General features: G+C 31.6%; 3 protein-coding genes across 3 annotated transcripts; all 3 read right to left on the bottom strand.

Annotated features, from left to right (window-relative positions):
* Positions 1-1840: 1840 nt before the first annotated feature.
* Positions 1841-3819, bottom strand: LOC123906498 (peroxidase 63-like). Its single transcript, XM_045956421.1, has one exon. It carries the CDS (start codon positions 3631-3633, stop codon positions 2626-2628), a length of 1008 nt encoding a protein of 335 aa, XP_045812377.1. The 5' UTR covers positions 3634-3819; the 3' UTR covers positions 1841-2625.
* Positions 3820-7414: 3595 nt separating this feature from the next.
* Positions 7415-16904, bottom strand: LOC123904019. The gene is made up of 8 exons (XM_045953719.1): positions 16728-16904; positions 15732-16086; positions 14917-15450; positions 13509-14363; positions 11031-11089; positions 10616-10943; positions 8876-9421; positions 7415-8528 (listed from the first exon to the last, which is right to left on the bottom strand). The coding sequence occupies exons 1-8, from the start codon at positions 16742-16744 to the stop codon at positions 7707-7709; spliced, it is 3516 nt and encodes a 1171-aa protein (XP_045809675.1). The 5' UTR covers positions 16745-16904; the 3' UTR covers positions 7415-7706.
* Positions 16905-21195: 4291 nt separating this feature from the next.
* Positions 21196-23143, bottom strand: LOC123906499 (gibberellin-regulated protein 14-like). Its single transcript, XM_045956424.1, has 4 exons — positions 23056-23143; positions 22835-22870; positions 22184-22328; positions 21196-21568 (listed from the first exon to the last, which is right to left on the bottom strand). Exons 1-4 carry the CDS (start codon positions 23119-23121, stop codon positions 21384-21386), a joined length of 432 nt encoding a protein of 143 aa, XP_045812380.1. The 5' UTR covers positions 23122-23143; the 3' UTR covers positions 21196-21383.
* Positions 23144-23455: the final 312 nt, after the last annotated feature.

The following is a 23455-nucleotide window of genomic DNA, read 5'->3' on the forward strand; positions in this document are numbered from 1 at the left end:
TTGCTGTGTTCGCTGTCAAAACTACTAGATCATTAACTGGATCGATATCTTCAGAGGTTAGATGTGAGTTTCAAAACTGCAAGATTTCAAAACTGCCAAATTTTTTAAAATAATTCATTGATGATCATTTGAATTCAATCGATTAATTATTTACACTGATAAATTTGAACTCAAATAACTAATATGAATAATGAGAAAAAAAATCCTTTAAGTTGATAATGACTTTGCCCCACCCAGTATTTTGCAAAAGGAAAGCATGATACCAGGTCCCACCTTAAGAAAATGATGAATTTATCCAGCCTGGCAGCACATTCATCATTTGACCATGCACAGACAGAGCCTCTATTCTTTTTCTACTATGCCAATTGTACTATACTTCAAGCTTTATAATTCAATTCTTGCTAGTGTAAGTGTAATTGTTCCCATATGAGCAAACCAAATAGTCAAATACAAAAGCCTTTTAAGTCAAAGTTAACCGTTTTTTTCTTCACTTTTTTGAGGCGTGAATCGGGTGTTTCTCCATACAATTATGAAGACTACATTGGCATCAAAATTCATCCTTAATTAATAAATATTGATATAGAGGATCACGCTCCGCAACTGTGATAAGAGAAGACTAAAATTATTTAATATTAAAACTGATCCTTAAATTAGAGTAGGCGGTCCAGTAGCCTTAATATTGGTGTGAAAATGTCCTAGAACTGGATACCAAGTTTTCAAAAAAAATAAATAAAAAATTGGTGTGAAAACAAAAAAAATGTTGATACTAAAGTATTTATCATTGTTTAGCATATTAATTTTTGTCTAGAAATCTTTTTTAACACACAAGGTGAATTTTCTCTCAAGAATTGACTAATTCAACTAATTTAAACTATTGATTATAAATAGTGAAATACCACTATTATTATTTTTTTAAAAGAATTTAATTTATATGCACCGTCGGTGTAAAGTTATTTTGCACATGCGTCCAATAATATACCGACACATCATGTATGGTCATTAAAAACACATGATGTGTCACATTCATTAAATGATGTGGCAACGCGTCATTGAATGTATGTGTAAAAAAGATTTACACTGACGGTGCACAACAATTAAACTCTTTTTTAAAAAAATAGTCTTATGGCTAAAAATTTACCTCTTGAGGTGAATAAATAAAAAATTTTGAATTCAAACTTTGTCGCTGCATATAAAATGTAATATTCCTACCAATTGAATTATGTTCTGCAAGTTCTCTCTTCTTAAGCATATTTTATTCAGCTGAGGTTTCTAATAATTTGTATGCTTTGTTAGTTACTGTTTGTAGTTTATAATTTGGTCCAAATGCATTTTTCAATTTTTATTTTACAATTTTTAGTTAAGTCATCCATAATTTTTTTTTCAATTTTATGAATGTAAAAATCATGAAGCAAATATTTCTCTATGTAGAATAGTATACCAAAATACGCGGCGCCTAATAAGAAAGGTGCATTAACATCAACACAACTGTCTAATAAATTATGTGTATCCACATGCACTGGTTGCCCATGAAACCAGCTGGTTAATTAACAAAGTTACAAAGACACCAATAAAGGACAAAATGCTGCATTTTCAAAATCAAAAAAGCATCTCCTTCATTTTTTAATATATTCTTCATTAAATTCTCCTGAGTTATTTTTTCATTTATTTAACCTAACCATAGCTAGTTGAGTCTATGGTACTAGTACTTCATTTGAAGCTCAAACTTAAAACTACACTCATCTTGCTTTACAATTTGTGTACTTCCATGACAAATCTATGCATTGAATTACAACAAGAGGGCTTTTAACACAAAGAACTCCTAAGATATTTAAACAAAGGATAAGAATAAAAAAGAGAACTTTTATTAAATTTGACAACACAATGCCAAGCCTTCATACACTACAGCACAGCTCACATAGAATAATTATGTATGTATATAATTGAGCTTAAAACATCAAATTCATGCACACACAAGAGGAATACAATATCTATAATTATCATATAATTGTCCTGAACTGAGAAACCATCTCAACTGAATCTCAGCACGGCAACAGCAACACCGAATCCGCATGTCAAACTTCTCAAAGGCTCAACAAACAATCAATGTGATCAATCAAACGACATATCACGATGAAATTCAAGCCGCCATGAATTTTTCCGTCAAATCACCTCACTACTGAATTCATCTGCAATGCGCATAAGCAATGTACGCATTCATCTGCAATGAGCTTCAAAATACTTGCACTTGCATGTACACCACACTACCAGAGACCTCACAGACCACCATTCTCCACCACGCTCTCTACATTTCAACCAGCTCCCAATATCCTGTCTACTCATTTCCTGTCTTATACATGAGCAAAATTTTCTTATTTAAGTTTATTGAATAACTGATATATCTAGTTCATATTATAGATCAAATATATCAGTTATTCTATGAACATGAAAAAAGAATCTTTACTTTTATATGAGACCGGATATAACATTCTAAAAAATAAATAAATAGAAAGTTTATATATAAAAAGGATCAAATAAAACAAAGTTTACATTTTTATGAAACTCAAACACAAAAATTACAATCAAGATCAAGATCAAATCCCAAGAACAAACCCAAACAACACAAAATCAATTAATTTGATCACATCTTCTTCTAATCTCACCTCTCCTACCAGTCTTAACACCCAAAAGACTAAGCTTCTGCATAGAACTAGCAAAAACCTTAAAGAATCTATCTTGATCCGCAGCAAATCTTTCAACAAAAGGTTTAGTTAAATTATCACTAAACAAACCATGATCAGATTTCAAAACCCCTAAACCTTTAGGCAAATTCTGAAAATAAACATTATCAAATTTATTTGGTGTCATAATATCATTAAAAACAGATAAAGTTGGATTATTCTTATAATCACCACAAGCCTTCTTTAATCCTTCAACAAATCGAGGATTATAAGACGAATAACCACCCGAATTCGAAGAATTGTTGTATATATCTGCAGTGAATTCAGAACAATGAGAGAATCCAACTGTATGAGCACCAGAAAGAGCAACCATTTCTTCAACTGTAAAACCTCTTTTCGCGAAAATGTCGATGATCTGCGACATTGGCATAGTTGGTTTCGGTAGAAAATTGTTCACGGCGGTTGAGACTGAACTTCGGCCGTCGCGACGGCCGAGGTAAACATTGAAGTGAGGACCACCAAGCATTACTAAGAGATCACGTGTTGCTGTTACGAGGATGTCGGAGCAAGAAACGGTGTTAGGACAAGAAAGTTCCAGTGCGGTTTTGATACGTACGATGAGGTCGAAAGCGTCGCCGGGAAGAGAGAGATTGATGTCGTTGTCGCGTTCTGCTTTGTTGAAGGGGGTGGAGGAGAGGAGGACGGAGGCGTCGCAGCCGTTAGGGAGGAGACAGTCATGGAGGAAGAGACGGAGTGTGGCGGCGGCGGTTGTCGGTGATTGGATCTGTTTTGATGTTACTGTTTGTTGAATGATTTCATCAAATTGTGGACATGTTTGTTTGTAAAAATCTAATGTTAGTTTTGATTCGGAGAGGTTAAGGTTAATTAAAAATATTAAGAACAATGGCAACAATGTTGTTTTTGATTTTGTTGAGGATGTTTTTGTTGTTGCCATTGTTTGATGTTTTGAGTTTTTTGGGTTTTTTGGAAAGTGAAATGGAGTGAAAGGAAAAGAGAGTGAAGGGTTTTTGTTGAAGATGAGGAGGGACACGTGGTGGGTTATGGAGCGTTGATCACGGGATGTATGTGTGCTTGTGAGATTGAAAGAGTGTGGAGTGGAATGGAGCTGGAGTTGGGTTGTTAGTTAGTTGTTACTCGGTTTGGGTTGGCTTGGCATGTTACTTAAAAGGCTTAATTATATATTTGGTCATTTACGTTTATTTTAGGTTTTAATCTGGTCCCTTACGTTTAAAAAGTATCAATTTGGTCCCTTACGTTTATTTTAGGTTTAAAGTTAGTCATTTCCGTCAATTTTATCACATGTGGCAGCCAATTTGCATATGTGGACTGACACGTGGCACTTGGACACGCTGACACGTGTACTGTTCAAACGGTGTTAGTGACAAAACTAACGGAAAGGACTAACTTGAAACATAAAATAAACGTAAGGGACCAAATTGATACTTTTTAAACGTAAGGGACCAAATTAAAACCTAAAATAAACGTACGGGACCAAATGTATAGTTAAGCCTTACTTAAAATGGATTGGCAACATCTAAGGGACATTATTGTTTTTCTTTTTTAGATTTTCTTAAAACAATGTTACATTTGTAAATTTTTATTTATGGTATCTAAATAATTGAACTCGGTTAATAAACTATTTTATTGGATCATGTGAACTTAGTTCAGTTCATAGGAACATTGTATTATATATGCAGAAGTCGGAGTTCGAACCTCGAACACTTCACTTATTCACTTTAAGGTAGAATTTCTAGCAACTAGCCTACTTGACAAAAAAATATTATGGGAGGATAGATGCTTAATTAAGAGAATTGTCCCGATCAGCATAGTTCATTAGGAACATTGCATGTAATATCTAGGGATTGAGGTTCGAATTCTAGTACGTCCACTTTTGTGTCGTCGGATTATGGACTCATGCAGTGGTGGAAGCTTGGTGATGTTCTTGTTTTATGGTTCTCTTATGTTTTGAAGATAGTAGGTTATGCATTTCTGAGTTTGATCCTTCGTCGTCGCTTTGTGATTTTAGTTTCGATTCCTCATATCCTGGCTCGTTGCGATTTGGATTTGTTTGGCTCAAAAAGGCCGTTGCTACTTGTTGTGATTTGTTAGGAGATTGTTGGTATTGGCGGTTGTTTCGTTCACTGTTTTGAGATGTGAAAGTTCACAAACACTTTTTCCCCCTTTCTATTTGGTATCGCGCCCGTATATGGATTTGCTTGATAGCGCATGCGGTGTGCGTTTGTGTCTGACTATATTTTCTTTCTTTTAGACCACATTTATATTTTGATCGTCTATATACCTATTTGGATTAATTATGTGGTTTAACTGAGTTAGGTTTTACCCTCTAATATTTTATAGGGTCTTGTTAACATGTGTCCTAAAGGGCACATGTTAAGAATCAAAAAGTAGAAATTTTTTCTTAAATTTTGTGTCATTAATTTGTGATCAAATTTAAAAAGTAAAATAAATGCATTAATTATGATAAAATATTTTCTTTTTTGAATCACTAACATGTGCCCTTACCCTTATAGCACATTTTAGTTTTTTCCTATTTTATATTTGTTTTTGTATTTATAAACTCGTGTAGTACCCTTTTGGCACGCCTTGTGCTGATGAGACTATTTGGTTGGTTATAATATATATATATATATATATATATCATTTTCTCTTGTTAAAAAAAAAAACCTAGTTAAGATGTTGCATAGGTTTCCATCTGTACCCATTTGTTTGCTTAAAAGAAAAATGATAACGGGTAATAGCAAATTTACTATATATATATAATATGCTTAATACTATGCTTCAATATATCCTCTCAATTTTTCAAAGAAATAGGTTCCATATCCTCCCAAATTTTCAAAGAAACAGGTTCAATTTTTATAAGAAATTTTTACAAAATTAGTTTGTCCCTAATTATAAGACCTCTACAAATATTTAGATGCAATTATTTATTTATTTTTTCAAGGATGTCATTCATTAATACCATTAAATTGCATTAAAATATGAAAAAACAACATTAAATACATTAAATAGAAAGGATAAATTAGTAATAGTCTCACATAAGTAAGTCAAATAAAATTATTAATCCAACAACTTTTTTAATACCCGTGATATTTTTAAAAATTCTTATAAAAAGGGAAATAAGAGTAGTTATCTTAAGAAAATTTAGGAACGTTGGATTTTTTTATCTTTAGGATATTATTTTTAAAATATATATGCACCGACATATAGAATCTAGTTGACAGGCAAAATTAATAGAAAAGTAGGGAAATAAATTTGGTTGTTAAATGCTTAAATTGGAATCACTTTTACTCCAATGTTATTTTTTTTAGGCAATTCCAATGTTAATCTGTTTATTGGGTATGTGTGAAATTGGTCGCATCATGTATTGAGCATCTTTTATTTTATTTTTTAATTTGGTATACAATAATACAAACATATCTTTGTGTGCAACTTTGGATATTAATCTCTTATTCATACACTATTAATTGGCCATTATCATATGAGTAGGGTATGAGAAAGCCTGCAAAGGTACCTTATAATATAATAGAGCCGGAAATGAAGGCAGGGGACTAAGGACAAGTTATATTTAATGTATCAAGTAAGTTTGTCTATTTTTTGTCTTTAGAAGAAATAACAAGTAACACGTGAAATTCACACACACAATTGCGATATCTCGAATATAGATGTTCGGTTTAACAATGTTGGTATTACTAATTGAACTATGTTTTACACACATCACAATAAATTTGTCAAAATTATATGAACCGCCGCAATTTTTTTAAAATACTACACTACGTAACTTTTACAAAATTACAGAGTTGACTTAAATTTTGGTATACTTGTTGTAATAACAAACATACACTTAGATAATCTAAAGTAACTGCCATTGTGGATTGATTTAACGAAAAATAATGTATGAAGTTCGATAGTAGATGCAGAGCGGTCTGACCAAGTGGATCTGCCAAACACGAATGCGCCGGTGGAATCTCTGAAGCATAGTCCGATGCCCATAAATGCATTGTAGTTAAAACAAGCACAATCTACGTTACATTGCATGTAACTATATTATGCGGCGGTTTGGTCCACGATATAGGCTGATCTGTACCGATCTGAACTAGGTGTTTTGCTCGTAAGTAAAGCCATTCGTTTAGAGTGACCATAGCTCGAGATATCATTGTCCGTGAAGACTTTGTACTGTTCTGCCAAAGCTTGGCGATACAAATTTTCCATAGGCTCCATAAAATCATGGCCAAGATGGGCTACTCAATAGACGAAAACCTGTCAAACAAGCAAAACAAAATAGAAGAAAAATTATTTGTTGGGAGTAGCAGGTGACGGATTATGCAGTCTTTGTTCGGTAGATTCCAGCTACGGGTGCCTAAGGGAAAAGCAAAGAAGATGTGTGTCTGTGTCTCGATGAGTTGATCACAGACCACACAAGTGTCGTCACATGGAACTCCTCTTTCAAAAGTTGAGTTCTTGTTGGAAGGAAGTGATGAGTTGACGAAAGAGATGTAACAGTATCATGCGTCGTGTTTCTGTTCAAGCCAATCGCTGATTTTCTGAAGTTTATAGACTGTCCGGAAGCGTTTTCAAAGGAGAGGTTGTCTCTTAGACAATTAACTTCAACATTAGTTGCTTTACAAAAAAGTAAGCTATCATCGGCAAAAAGGAGATGACTAATGGATTGTAATTGAGTTATTAAAACACTTTCCTTAAAGGAAAAACAAATTCAAAAAGCTTCTATATATTATCATAATTGACAACACTGAAAGAAAAGATGATTCTAACACGAAAATGACAAATGAAATACAAAAAAGAAAAGGTATAGAAGGAGATAAAATCTTTATTTATTACACATACGAGACCACATTATTCTGCAGTAGATATAAACTGGTAACCACGATAGCGACTGCAACATAAGAGTTTTAGAAGTCTCTGCAACAACGTTGCAATCAAAATTGCGGCATTATCAACTCCGCAATGTAACTGCAACCTCGACATACTTCAGGGGAAATCATAAGATCCCGAACCATACAGCTTAATCGTACCAGCATCATTCATGAAATTAACAAGTTTTGAAGTGTATGAAGATCCCTTGATAGCTTTATAATCCTTCCACCAACTCATATAGCTACTTTGACTCAAGAAAATCTCAGGCGACACGGCATAATCCTTAAGCAAACCATAAACATAGTTCTCAAATTCAACCAATTTCTCCAATACTTCTTCTTTGTCTTTCACAGCCTTCAACTCATTGCATGCAAGTATAGCCTCTTCAACATGTGCCCAAAAGCAAGAATCTATAGTCAAAATCACTTCAACATCTTTCCTACTTGTACTATTTAATTCTTTTTTTGTTTTTGTCGTATCTTCCTCCAACCATTCCTCCAAATTTTTGAAGTGTTTGGATCGTTCGTTATTCACATAATCTTTACCACCTTCTTTATAGTATTGAGCAATAGCTAGAGGCTCAACCATTTTTCTATAAGTAGTTCCTGCGTAGAGCCAGCGAGTACGAAACGCCGCACCTTCTTTTTGAGGTTTCGTCTCAACGTCTCCAACCAACTTTTCCCAATAAATTTTGAGAGATTTTTGAAACCCAACAACATCAATGTCGGATTTGGTGTTCATGTTTTTGAAGCTGTCATAATATCCTATGTTCTTAGTTTTTGTCTCCTTTTTGTACCATTCAAGTTGTGCCATATGTCGCTTCATGTCATTCAATTTCTTGGATGGATCAAATGATGTCCTCTTTTGTAGGATGAATAATTTTTCTAGATTTGTTATCTTTGTTTCAAGATCATTGATATCAATGTTATGTTCTTGCTGCATCCAAAGTCAAGTTTCGAAATTAGGTCAGAAAAGAATTCAAGTTCGCTAGTAGTAGCACAAGTGTGATTAGTCATAATGACATGTCCATAAGTTGTTTGCCGCTTATTTCCATAAACTCTCCAAAATAGCTTAAGGAAACAGCTCATATGTTATATCATAACAACCTGACTTTATGATTAAGTGCTTATCATTTGTTATAGAAATAGCCTATACATAAACACTTATATGATAAGCACTTATGCATAAACACTTTAATTAAACAGTTAATCGAAACTAACCTAAATATGTTTTAATTAAATGACTCTTATTGATCAAGAAAAAGATAGAAGATATTCACGTACCAGACTGCGTGGCGTCAACCCCAGTGCCTGCTGCAATTGCAAACAGATACCGATTGCAAATGAATCCGAACGAGTCTTGTCTTCAGCCAGTGCTGAAGAATCCTTAAAAATGGCTTTATGTTTGAGTTTCTCGACTAAATCTCCATACTTGGCAGATTGAAATTCTTGATTTTGACCAGTTATTTTGCTTAATGTAATGAGAATTAGCAAACTAGAATCAGGATTCTCAAAAGAACTAGAACCTGAATCGGAACAGAACAGAAATGTTCCAAAAGGCATGTAAGTTGTGTCTGTAATGAATCGCCTTGGAAGAGGATCGTAGCATGAAACAATGTGTATAAAGCAAGAATTCCAATTAGAACTACGTGATATTGCTTTTTGCAAGTTCTTATCTCCAAGAAGAGGTGAACCAAATGTGATGCATAGTGGACGTTTCTTTGTCGAACCAATGTTATCTAATAGTGATATTGTGAAGAGTGATGCAATTGATCCTCCAAGACCTTTTCCAGTAATTATCAATGGTTTCAATGGATTGGTACCTAAAATCTGCATTAAGATTGTTGGATAAGGATTTAGATATGAAGAACTATATATGATTATATGCATAGAAATTAGAAACATGCATAAGATCTACAATTTCTTTGAGACAAAAGTTAGTCTATTATTTTTACAAAAGATCAATTCAAAATATTAAAATAACCCCTTTTATCCTAAAAACTATTCTAAGGCATATAAATAAGCATATTTCAAATCACTTGTTTATGGAAAGAGAACTAGGTTCGCAAAATATCTTAGAATTTGGATTGAACTTAACTAAACTCTTACAAACAAGTTGAGGTTAGAATTTCTCCCACTTATAAACACATGTCCAGACCATATCATAACCAATGTGAGACCCGTAACAAACCCCCATCAAGTCAAGATTGGACATTTGGAGCGTGACCCGAGTGACTCGATAGCAATGACCTGATAGCAAGTGACCCAACAAATCTTAGATAGGTGTTCATACCAAACCACTCCTAGAATTTGGGTTAAACCTAACTTAACATCTACAAAACTGACTTGTAAGGTGAGAACTAGCCCCACTTATAAACACATGTCCAAGGGGATATCTTATCCAATGTTTTATGTTGAACTCTAAACAAAATGAAAATGGATTCTCTGCAGTTGATATCTCTACATTCATGCAGTCAATGCATTGGTGACCATTATATTCAAATCAGACAGTTCACAAAATATGCAAACTTTGGTTTTTTTTTTAATCCAAAATACCAACTTGCCGACTGCATGAATTTAGGTTATCCCGACCGCAGGGAACCTAACATCCTTTACTTTTTGCTTTTCTGTCTCTTGAAATGGCAAAGCTATGTGTATTTGCTAACAAAAGCTTTTGTAGTTTCTATAAAATCACGGCCGGTCACCGTGATTCTGGCATACCGACCATGATACCAAACATAGGCTGAGCCTACTTTTTTTTTTTTTTTTACTATAACTGTTCATCATCATCAAGACAAATTGAGAAGTTTTATACAGCTCCATTCAAAATATCAGTTTACAAAATTTGCAAGCAGCAGTTAAACAGTTCAATTCAAAGCTTAATTTCAATCGTTGATTAGTTTACACATCAAGCACTAGATTTGCAGCAAAATAGGAACTTTTTTATTAAAAAAATTAAAAATTAAAAATTCAATTAGAATCAGAACTCAGAAAAAAAAAATCAAAAAGGAAAAGGTAAAGTACCTCAGATTTCAGCTGATCAAGCTTCTGAAGATTATCATCAAAGAGTTTAACAGCAGTTTCGTTAAAAGAGAAAGAAGTGATATTCTTAGAATACAAAAACTCAAACTGAGGAAAATTCTTCTCTTTAGGATTAGAAGATAGAACCAAATCACTAGCTTCAAAGGCTATAATAGTCAAATCAGAACTTTGTTCTTTGTAAAGTTTCCAACACAATCCAACACCATCATTTGAAACTATGCCTTCATCACTAGATGAGATAACATTCCATGCTTTTTCAAGGATTTGATAGCTTGTCACAAATGATGCATGCTCAATTCCACTGCTAAATCTGCAAACATAATCCAAATACAAAAATTAATTAATAAGAGTATTATGCAAACACAAATAAGTAATTAATGCTTTAATATTTTCATACATTTTATGTTGTGTCATGGTGATTGCTTGCAAGATTATGTTGAAATATAGAAGCTTATGTTATATGATATGATGAAGTGGGTTATTGGTGAATTGAGATGGTGTATTATATGGTTAATTAGTGGAAGAGAAAAAGTATAGTCTTTGGAGAATTGATGTCATTATTTCATATGCAATTGCATAGAAGGGAGGAGCTATGTCCTGGAGTCAACGAAGCAAGCTGCGAGCTGATCCTCTTGAAGTATGAGATTCGATTCTTTTGGTGCCAATTTAGGTGGGTTAATTTAGCTTCTTAAAAAAAAAAACGAAGCAAGTTGTTTCTAAATATATTTTTTTTTTTATTTTTTTTTGACGTATTATTTTTCTAAAATTTGGTTTCTGTCTTTTTTGTTTTTGTTTTGTTTTTTTACGATAATGTTATGAAATTTACAAGGCTGTTATTGATGATGACTAATCATTTTTATCGAAGAATTGACGGGGCACACAAAATGAATATCTTCTTTCAATTAAATTATTTTCATATGTAAGAGTCAGCAAATCACTTGATTAAGAGGCTCAAGTCCGCGTGGTAGATGACACGTTAAATTTCGTTGACATGTGGCATCCTACATGGACTGTCACATGAGAATTTTTTTTAAAAAAAAAATTATTTTTTTGGTGAAGAATAATTTTTTTTATTTAAAATATAAAATGGGATTAATTTAATCAAAGAGACACAAAATTACAACCATAACAACTCCTTATCTTAAAAAAAATAAAATAAAATCATTTCATTTTTTATTTTTAATAAAAAAAAAAGTCTGGCTTGACAATGCACGTAGAATGTCACGTGTCACCAAAATTTAACATGTTAGTATCACGTGGACTTTCGTTAATCAACTAACACTTGACTTAAGATTTGAGATTAAAATCAAAACAAAAAATTAATTGGGGACTATAAGGAATAATTTTTGAAGTATATTAGAGATTAGTTTTGATTAATTGGTCCTTTATATTTCAATTTGGTCCCTTATGTTTAAAAAGTTTCAAGTTGGCCCTTTTCGTCAAATTTTTGTTTAAATTGTCGACTTGCCTAATGAATTTACGTACGTGGACCACTCAGAAAAATACTATGTGAAAGTTCTAGAAAAAATTAACTCAAAATTTTACAAAAAGTTAGAAAAAATTAACTTAAAATTTAACGAAAAGGATCAACTTATGTTGAGATCAATAACATAAGAGACCAACCTAAAATTTTTTAAACATAAGGGACCAAATTGAAACCCAAAACGAAGATAAGACACCAAATATGCAATTAAGATTTTTTTTTTCCATACATTTATTTTGTCTTTAGAAAGAAGTAGTTAGGAAATGGGTCATTTTGGGCTGGTGTTTGAAATTGTGTAGAAAAGGGAGTTTTTTTTCACACCTCCCTCAGTACTACAAGATTCCTTTCTTTAATAGAGAAAAAACTTTGATAGGAAGTTTCCTTTCAATCGATGCTTAGACTTTAGAATGGTTGTGTGCACATCCAAAATTTCGTACTAGTACATCTAAATTTCCTATGTAGTGTATTTACCAAGTTTTCAAAAAATTGTCTCTTACCATTTTTCTCCATTTTAACGTGGTGAACAAAAATCAAAGGTGTAAAGAATACTGATGCCGTCTTATAATTATAAGTTCAATCTAACTCAATTTTACAAAAAAGACTTGTAAAATGAAGTCATCACCTATAAATATATTTCCGGATCATATTTTATTCAAGGTGAGACTATGGTAAATGACTTACAACTTTGCGGCCAAGCAACACCCATAAAAACAAGATGAAGTCATTACATTTTGTTAGACTGTATGATAATTAAGTGATTATATATGTTTATAAGTCTTATTATGGTGTTACATTAACATATTGCACATTTAAGTTTTACACCCACTGCTGTATTTTGTTAGCATTTGATAATAGAAGATGGTAATTTTCATTATAGAAGAGTTAATAATAGAACTTACCTCAAGTCATTGTTTTTTAACGTGTTTAAATGCTTTTGATTAATCTTGCGATCGGGAGGAGCATGAAACCCCTTGATGCTAGAACTGACACCTGAACTGAATTAAACTGCCGGTGAAGTAAAGAAAATAAAAAAATAAATGCTTTTGATTAATCTTAAATGTCAATAATATAAGATAGGTTTTTCCTCCCCCTTCTTTCTTAACCTCTGTATGATAAGAATATAAAAAAAATACTCAATGTACATACATATATTTATACTAATCGTCTCAGATTCAAGACCCGTCTTTTTACCATTAGACCAAACCCTTGAAATTTGAAGAATTACATTTAATTAAAATACAGTCTTTCATGAAAATTGAAAAGTGGTTCCACCTATTTTATGGTGATATAAGTTTCATTTCTTGTACATTACTAAACCACTAAATTGAAAAGTTACAATAATTCCACCTATTATCGTGGTATAAGCTTCTTTCTCAAAAAACACTTCTTTCAATCAAATTTATAAGTTCCTCCAACATATTGCACATTATAATTATGAGCATTGCTCATAAAATATGTGAGCTTTGAACTATATAAACTTCCCTTAATTTCCTTATACTGATTCCACCATGCCATATAGCTACTTTCACCAAGGAAAATCTCTGGTGACACTTCATATTCCATTAGCAATCCATAAACATAATTCTCAAATTCAATCAATTTTCTTGTTGCCTCTTCCTTTTCAATGACACTAGATTGTACATCCTTCAATTGGTTGCATGAAATAAGAGCCTCTTCAACATGTGCCCAAAAGCAAGAATCTAGAGTTAAAATTGATTCCACATTATCTCTAGTAACATTTTTTGAACCAACTGTGGTTTTTGATGTTGCTTCTTCTACAAACCAATCCTCCAATTGTTTGTAGTGACTAGATCTTGCACTAGTCACATAGTCTTTACCACCATTGAGATAGTATTGAGCTATATCTAAAGGTTCAACCATTCTCCTATAAGTTGTTCCTCCGTAGAGCCAACGAGTACGAAGCGAAGCGCTTTCTTTCTGAGGCTTCATTAGTGATTCTTCAACCATTTTTTCCCAATAATTTGTGAGACTTTTTCGGAATCTTCGAACATCTTGGTCACTTGTTGTGTAACTTTTCTTGTAACTATCATAGTACCCTAAATTTTGATTTTTCGAAATTTTCTTGTACCATTCTAGTTGAGCCATATCTATTTTCATTGTATTTAATTTCATCGATGAATTCTTATTTTTCGCGATATTTCGATTTTTCTGAACAATGAATTCTTTCTCTAGGGTCTCCATCTTTTTTACCAAAGCATTAATGATGTCAATTTCCTGTTGTTGCTGCTGGAAAATCAATTTTAGTGAAAGAGATCAATAAAAATTAATGTACATACATAAATACTAGTTGTCTAAGTACTTTCAAAATAACTCTAATAATAATGTCTCTATGACTGCAACGCGACTGAAGAAAAGGCCAGCCACCACGATTTGGACCGTGATGTCATGGTTTTTTATGTCTCTATGACTTCAACGCGACTGTGAAGTCTCACATTGAACGAGTTAGGTCCAACCTAACTTAACCCTACAAAATCGGTTAGTAAGGTGAGGACTGCCCATTACTTAGCACACACTCTCACGTTTTAGACTAGACATCTGAAGTGTGACTCATGTGGCCCGATAACGGTGACCTAATAAGGTGTGTCCGGCCCAACAAATCTAGGATAGGCTCTCGAGAATCTGTTTGTAAGATGAAGACTGTCCACCATTTATCAACACATTTTTAAGTCATACCTCATCTAGTGTGGGATTCTTAACGATCGAAGTAATCAAAACTATAATTTAAAACATTACTACGAGATACGTTAAAAAAAACATTACTACGGGATGTTGAGCTTACCTGCATATGTGGTGCCAATCCTAATGCCAACATCTGCAAGCTGATACATGCATGAAGTGAATTAGAATAATTCATCCCTTGAGTCTGGTTTGTGTTATCTTTGCAAATTGCTTCGTGATAGAGTCTTTCAACAATTTTTCCATACTCTAAAGAATGAAACACTTGATTTTGATCATGGATTGAAGACTCAAGAATTGCCAAAACAGAATCAGGATTCTCAAAACAAGTAGAATATGCATCATAAGACATGAGAAATGTTCCAAAGGGCACATAAGAACTAGTATGATTTGTGAAGAATTTCCTTGGAAGTGGATCATTGCAAGAAACAACATGAATAAAGCAAGAATTCCATGAAGTAACTTGTGATATGGATTTTTGCAAGCTTTTGTCACCAATTAGTGGAGAACCAAAGGTGATGCAGAGTGGTTTTTTCTTTTTTGAATCAAGACTATTTAGTAGTGATAAAGTGAAGAGTGAAGCAATTGATCCTCCAAGAGCAAGTCCAGTAATTATCAGCTTAGAAGAGCTACTAATCTGCATTAGGATTGTAATTATGTATGATCAGTTCACACATTAATCACTAAAATTATCAAAGATGCAATTTAATATCCAAATTAAGTTAATATTTTCTAACTACATGGAAATTAAATAATTGGACTCAGGTAGTTAATAAGGTCCCTCAAGTTCGAATTCTGGCTAAAATAGTCGTTTGTCAGACTTTATCATAAAAAATAAGCTAAAAGCACCACTAGATTATAACATAAGCACTTTTTCACAGGCAAATAGAATATGACAAGGGAAAGAAAAAAATGTACCTCAGATTTCAACAGATCAAGCTTCTGATAATTTTTACAAAAGAGTGAAACAGCAGTATTGTTAAGAGAAACACATGGATTTTCTTTAGTACATAAAAACTCAAAATGAAGGAAATTCTTCTCTTTGAGTTGTATAGATGAAACCAATTCAGATTGAAGATTGGAAGAATCTGAAGGTATGGCCTCAAATGCTACAAAAGTAACATCAGTGTTTGGTTCTTTATAAACTTTCCATGATAGTCCAACACCATCATTCGAAACAAAATCTACATCGCGAGATGTGATAACATTCCATGATTTTCGAAGAAGACTAGAACTTGTCACAAAAGGTGCAAGCTCTATTCCACTGCTAAATCTACAATAATAACAAAAGATACAGATTAATCCAACACAAGATAATCAATATTTCTTCAAGTTATTTTAGTCTCCAAAATATATATTAACCATTATTTTAAAAATCAGGCCTAATTGTACCGTGAATCGGCCAGTTTTTCGGTTGGTTTAGTCACGATTGTTCTACAGTTTGGTTGAACCATATTCAATCCGGTTGAGTTACTTAATTAAACTGCGATTGAACTATGGTTGTTTCACCATTTTTTATTTATTTATCATTTGATTCAACCGTGATTGAACGACCACGATTCAAATGTCTCACTGGTTTGATTCCTAGTCAATTTTTTCAAACATTGATATTAATTTAGTCTATGAAATCATTAAGTGTTAACTTAAATTTGAAATAATATTACCAACAGTAAAAAAAGACAATAATAACCAAAAGAAAATTTTCCTATATTACAAATTAGAAAACACAACAAAATTTCAAAGAATAAAAGTAAAAATTGGTATATTTGAGATGATAGAGAAGATATTAAACTTTTTCTTTAACAAAATAAACAAAATCACAAATAAATAAATTTTTTCATGTAAGAATAAACAACACACAACAAAGATAAAACAAAACAAAAGAAAGATGAAGAAATTAAAGAAGTCACATACAGTTGAGATTGAGCCATTGTGGTAAAATGAGAAGACAAAGCTAGTTGAAGAAATTGAAGCTTGAAAATATTGTTATGGAGTGTTGATATATAAATAGTGAGTGAAAAGTCTCCTTGGCAGAGACAAAGGAAACTCAAAGGTAAGGTGGAGGAAATGGTTATAAAATATTAAAAACATATATACTACTACTTAACAAAGAAATGACCAAGTAATGTTATGGCATAGCAAGTCAATAACCAAGTCAACCTTTCTTGAAATATAAATTGAGTGAGAGAAAATGCCCCAAAGAAAACCAAGAATGATGTACAGTAGTTAATGAGCTCCCATAGAACGAATTAATCGTGGAATTCGAGTTTAATTTCTGTTAAGAATAATTATTAGTCAGACTTTATTTATTTCGCAGTCGAATTCTAATTACATAATTCTATTATCTTGAAAACGAAATGGTTAATACTACAAAACAATGTCTCAAAGGATAAGACAATTATTTTACACAACATCCAAATATATACAAAATTTAAATGTGTACTTTAGTTTAATTTTGTGTCTAACGTACACAACAAATCAAGAGTAACTTTTTTAAAAAAAATTTATTTATTAAAAAATAAGAGGAAATTTCTCAGCATTGTGGGAGGTGTGAAAACAAACTCCTTTCTCCCTTGCACAATTTCAAACATCAGTCGAAAATGACCCAATAGCACCTTCTTTGCAATTGCACTTGCAAGTTGCAATGACACCAATTTTCAAATACTATTCTTTAACCATATATTGTAATATAATATCATTTTAATGGTAAGCTGAGTTTAACTCGGTTGGTAGATATATTGCATTATATATATATATATATATAAAGGGTCGGGTTTAAACCCCGGTCGTCCCAAATTATCTACCTTAAATATTAAATTTTCTAAACACTAAACTACTTGACAAAAAAATAATATATAGTTCAACTTATAAGATAATATTTGGTTTTTAGATACATTAAATAATATATTTGAAAAGTAAAATTTCTCTGTTAATTACTGATTTGTGTTGATTACACTTTTATTTTATTTTATTATATTATTTTATTTACTTTGTTCTTGGATTATGGTTGCAGATTTAGCAGTGGAATTGAGTTTTCATCTTTTGTGACAAGCTAACAAATCCTTAAAAAAAACATGGAATGTTATCTCATCAAGTTATATATGAAGACATATATAGTTTCAAACTTTGGTGTTGGATTGTGTTGGAAAGTTTACAAAGAACAAACTTCTAATTTGACTATTATAGCCTCTGAAGTCACATGTTCAAATGTATTTACAATAATATTATTATAAATGAAATGAGATAAGCATTTTATCGTAAAAAAATAATCAATTAATATGATTTTAAAGAGCGAACAATTTATTTTTTAAAAATTAAATCATATAATAAATAAATCTATTAAAAGCAAATCTATGGAAATTCCCTTTCTACCCCTTTTCCATATTTTTTATTTTTGACACCTCATTGAATCAAGGGGCATTTTAGTCTTTTCATACTATATTTTAATAAAATAATATTATTATAACCATTATACTCTATTACACATTGCTTTTATATTTCATTTCTACTATTTATATGATACCTATATTTTTACTCATATATTAATCCAGTTATCTATTTTTTCATAATTTCTATTTTTTGATAATTTCATAATTTACTCATGTCTTTTTGATAAATTATACATGGATCTATATTTCTACTCATATAAATACAAGTGTCTCTTTTTTTATAATTTTTACGCAGCCCTACATCATTAATCATATATTAATGCATATGATTATTTTTTTATATTTTTTTTTATCAAGCAAAAATGGAATATATTAACACCAAAAGAAAGCTCTGCCTAGCACAAGGTGTGCCTCAAAGTTTTACAATCATCAAGTACACATTGAAACTAAAGCTTAATCGATACCCAAACAGGCTCGACCACCACATGTGGGTGGACATATATAGCTACTCATATATTAATATGAATGCCTACATTTTTTATGATTTCTACGAGGAACTATATTTCTACTCATATAATAATACGCATGGCTATTTTTTTATGATTTATGTGTGGATCTATATCTCAACACATATATAAATTCGCATGTCTATTTTTTTTTATAATTTTTATGTGGACCTATTTCTACTTACATCTTACCTAATTTTTCATAACCCCAAATATTTTTCGTCACAACTTTTGGTCCATGCTTTTAATTCAATATTTGAACTATGCAATATTCTCCCTACGATAAAAAAATCGAGGCGTTATCAAGTGTTCATTTTTACTTTTATAATTTATACGGGAACCTATATTTCTACTCATATAAATATAAGTGTCGACTTTTCTTATAAATTTTATGGGGACTAAAAGTTACGACATCATATATTTTGGAGGACTAAATCAGAAATTTAAGATATTTATAGGAACTAAAAATTTATTTAACCTATATTTTTTTTTTATAAAAAAAGTAGTATAATATGATTTGATAAAAACAAATACGATATTAATGAACTATGTTCATTGATATATGAAATTAAGGGCATAAGATAAAAGTTATGATCAGCTATATGCGAAACAAGGATCATTTCTAAACTTGATATATTACACTTGATAGCAATAAAATGTATACGATCGTCAAACTACTACCGTTGTTGTTGTTGTTGGAGAGATGATATCGCGTGATATAAAATAGGCTTAATTAGTCTTTTGGTCCCTTAAAGATATTTTAGGTTTCATAATGGTCTCTTAAAGAAAAAGAGGTCTGGATTGATCCCTTAAAGACACATCCGTTTCTCAATTGGTTTTTTCTGTCAATTTTTTACAAAAAACGTTAGTTTTAATTGACTGGGTTGTGGATGCCATTAAGTGTAAGTGATCTACCAAAAACCTTATTAATTTTTAAAATTTTAACCATTGGAATTTTTTGTTATATTTGGAGTTAAAATTTAACGGAAAAGACCAATATGACAAACATATATGTCTTTAAGAGATCAATCCGGACCTTTTTTTCTTTAAGGGACCAATCTGGGCCTTTTTTTCTTTAAGGGACCATTGTGAAACCTAAAATGTCATTAAGGGACCAAAAGACTAATTAAGCCTACAAAATATTGCTATTTGAAATATTAAAACAAGAACAACCAGGGAGAGTATCAAGACAATGTCATGTACTGACATGTATTTCCCAAATATATTTTGAATAATTTATAAGTTATTTTCATAAGCTATTTTGGAGAACTTATAGAAGTAAGCTGAAAACATTTTATGAACAAGTCATAAGTTGTTTCCATAAACTTTTTCAAACAATCTCACAAATGTTTATGCCATGAGATAAAGTTCAAATAAGCCAATTTAAACATGTTCAAATACTTATATGATAAATGCTTAGTTTTCAGCATGTTTCTAGTTTCTTAACACACCACCTCGTGCATGATTAGAAACCCGATAGCAGACAGTCCAGCGGGGATCGTGGATGAGGCTCTGATACCATCTCCCTCCCCTTTCTCTTATATTCAGGCCATCTTGTAACTGATGTGAGACTTCTTAACAATAGGCATATAATATTCCTTATTACTATATCCTTATATATGAAAATATCTTAATGCAGTTTAGAGTCATTTGATTAAACCACTTTTTTTTTTTTTGATAGAGTTTTTTTTTTTTTTGATAGAGATTAAACCACATTTTGATTGGTTTAGATTAACTTCTGGTCGTTTTTTGGAGCTTGTTATTTAAGACTATATTTGGATATACGGCTTAATTAAGGGCTTCTGTATAACAGTATAAGTTATTTCTATAACAAAAGATAAAGTCATTATTTTTACATATACGTTATATGTTATTTGTCATAGTTTATGGAAATAAGTTGAGAACAACTTATAAAAATGTACGTAGTAGATAAACTCGAATAAGTCTATCCAAATAGACCCTAAAATTGGTTTGAGATTCTCCACATACTGAAAAGTTTGACTACGATCAAGGTCACAACATCATGGTCTTATATGTATAGGTGGCTGCATGTTACCGCGATTCCTTGGATCGCAAGGCGACTCAAATTGACTCTTAGACTCATTATGTGTAGTAAACTCAAATTTTTTCGGACCACATTTCTAGTGAACTAGTGAAATTGAAGAATGAGATGAAGGGACTTATGACTTATCTTGAAGGGTACAAAAAGGAAACAAAAACTTATAACATAGGGTACTATGATAGCTACAAAAACATGAACAAAGAATCTGATCATGATGTTTTTGATTTTCATAAAAAGCTCACAAGTTATTGGGAAAAAATGGTTGAAGAAGTTGCGACGATGCCTCAAAAATGGTTGGTAAAGAAGTTGCGAATGAAGTTGCGTACTCGCTGGCTTGGCGGAACAACTTATAGAAGAAGGGTTGAACCACTACAAAGATGGTGGTAAAGATTATTTATGAATAAAGAAAGATCCAAAATAGCAAAATGTCAATACCATTTAATTTCAATATATAAATTCATAATCATAATTCTTGGATCACAAGGATCATAATACACTTTTAAACAAGCAATTTTAATGCTGGTTTAATATAATGCTGATCAATAATTTATTTAATAAATCAGCAATTTTAAACATTATACATAAGCTTAAGTAGGTGTATATGTGTGTGTATCTATGGACACCTGAATCTGTTGCGAAGAGTTTTCATATCTGAGTAACATTTACCACATGCTTTTCTGTTACCATAATGTCCTGGAGGGACACATTTACAGCGATCACAACAGATCATGCATGATCTCACACACAATCTCTTCAATAAATGGAATTTGCACCTTTGGAAACATAGTGGAATACAATCTGCTCACAAAATAAATATACAGATTATCAATAATCATCCTTTCTTGAAAAAAATCATTAATAACAGTAGTCCTCATGCTACCACAAACATATATACAAATTTAAGATATACATTTTTTTGGTGCATTGAAGTATTTTTTTTTTTTGGTTAGGGTGCATTGAAGATTTAACTTGAACATATAAATAAAATTTGGTTGTCAGGTAAGTTTGGCTCAATTGATAACCATAAGGATATATGTAGGAATTTAGGTTCGAACTCGAGATTCCTCACTTTTCTATATTTAAGGTGTGTTAATCTAATAAAATAATTGAATAAAGATTAAATTAGAATTTAATGAAATTTATAATTTTAGCCCAAATTTTATTTTAAACATTCAAATATTTATTAACAAAATAATTTTTTAAAAAAACTACGCACAAATATAACATTTTTTTTAATGGCAAATTGTTAGTATATTACAATGTTATGTTAGTTTTTCTATTTGTCGGGACTTGAATTCTGGACCTCCAATTCATTTAACTCTTAGCTCAACTAGCTTAACCAATTGAGCTATACCCTAAAAAACAATATTTTTTTTTAACTAAAACAAACAGACCTATATAAAACTTACTTACCCTTAGGTGATTTGACTATTGAAGTTGGTGATGGAGCTAGTGGAGTAACTGATGGCTGAGATGGTGGTGGTTGAGTGGGTGCTTTGGCTTGTGGAGGTGCTTTGGCGGCTGCAATAGAAACAGCCGAAGGATTTGCATAGTTCACCTGCACCAATATTGAATGTTATAATTCTAAATCTTCAAACTTCTTTGTAACAAGAAAAATGCTATCATCTAACATTCTTTGAATGCTTATAAATTGACGATGACTTTAGCAAAATTACAGTGATCGGTGATTTTGTTGAAACTTTAAAGTGTAACTTTATTAAAATTGCGGTATATTAAGGTAATTTTATGAAATTCACGCAAATCCAAGCATACTTAAAATGTACTCATAGATTTAACATATTTGTTTATGTGTCTAGCTTGATGGATTTAACGTATGGTTCTTATATTGTCATTGTTTGTTGTCATAGATGAGGTAAATGTTGGAATGAATTATCTATAGAAGTGAGGAATTCGAAATCCCTCCGATAATATACCTAATAACTACCATCGGAACTACTCTTAGGATTAAAGAGTGACATATTTCAATCGTTGATATATTATTATATTATATTATGAAGGTTGAAAAAATAGAAAGGAAAATATTGTATGTGTGAAAAAACATACCACTATATTCAGATCTTCATCATCATTCGAAAAAACCTGCATATCAAGATACATTATATTCAGGTTAAATTCTTAATAAAAAAATATTTGGTATGTTCAAGTGAGAAAAAAAAATCTTAATCAAACAAATAATTTTCTTTCCACCAACTTATTTTGTATGTTCAAGGTATTATATGTGCTAATAATGAGAAAGTGAAATGTACGTAGAATAAAGATTATACATTAGTGGCCACCACAAGAAAAATGCCTAGAAAAAGAATGGATTTAGAAGCCATTTTCTTTAGCATGGATAAAAGCAATCTAGTAGTGAGTGTTACTTCAAGCAACTACTAGACCATGTCTTATATAGAGGTCAAGTTTGGGAGAGAAAAATATATTAGGTACATTAAATGAATAATGTAATGTACAAATTAAAGTACAAGAAGAAATTGCTTAGGTGCCTCCAACTTCTAGCTACATGCAATTGCGGACACTTTAAGGAGCCGAAAGATATCACAATATCTAACAAATATGTTAGTTGGTCTAGAGGTGATTAGCGTTGAACTTGGTAGGAAGGGTCACGGTTCGATCACCTGCAACTGCGATTGGAAGAGGACTGAAACTACTTGATGTCAGAACTAA

This window comes from Trifolium pratense, linkage group LG2, assembly GCF_020283565.1.
Source record: "Trifolium pratense cultivar HEN17-A07 linkage group LG2, ARS_RC_1.1, whole genome shotgun sequence".
Lineage (NCBI taxonomy): Eukaryota > Viridiplantae > Streptophyta > Magnoliopsida > Fabales > Fabaceae > Trifolium > Trifolium pratense.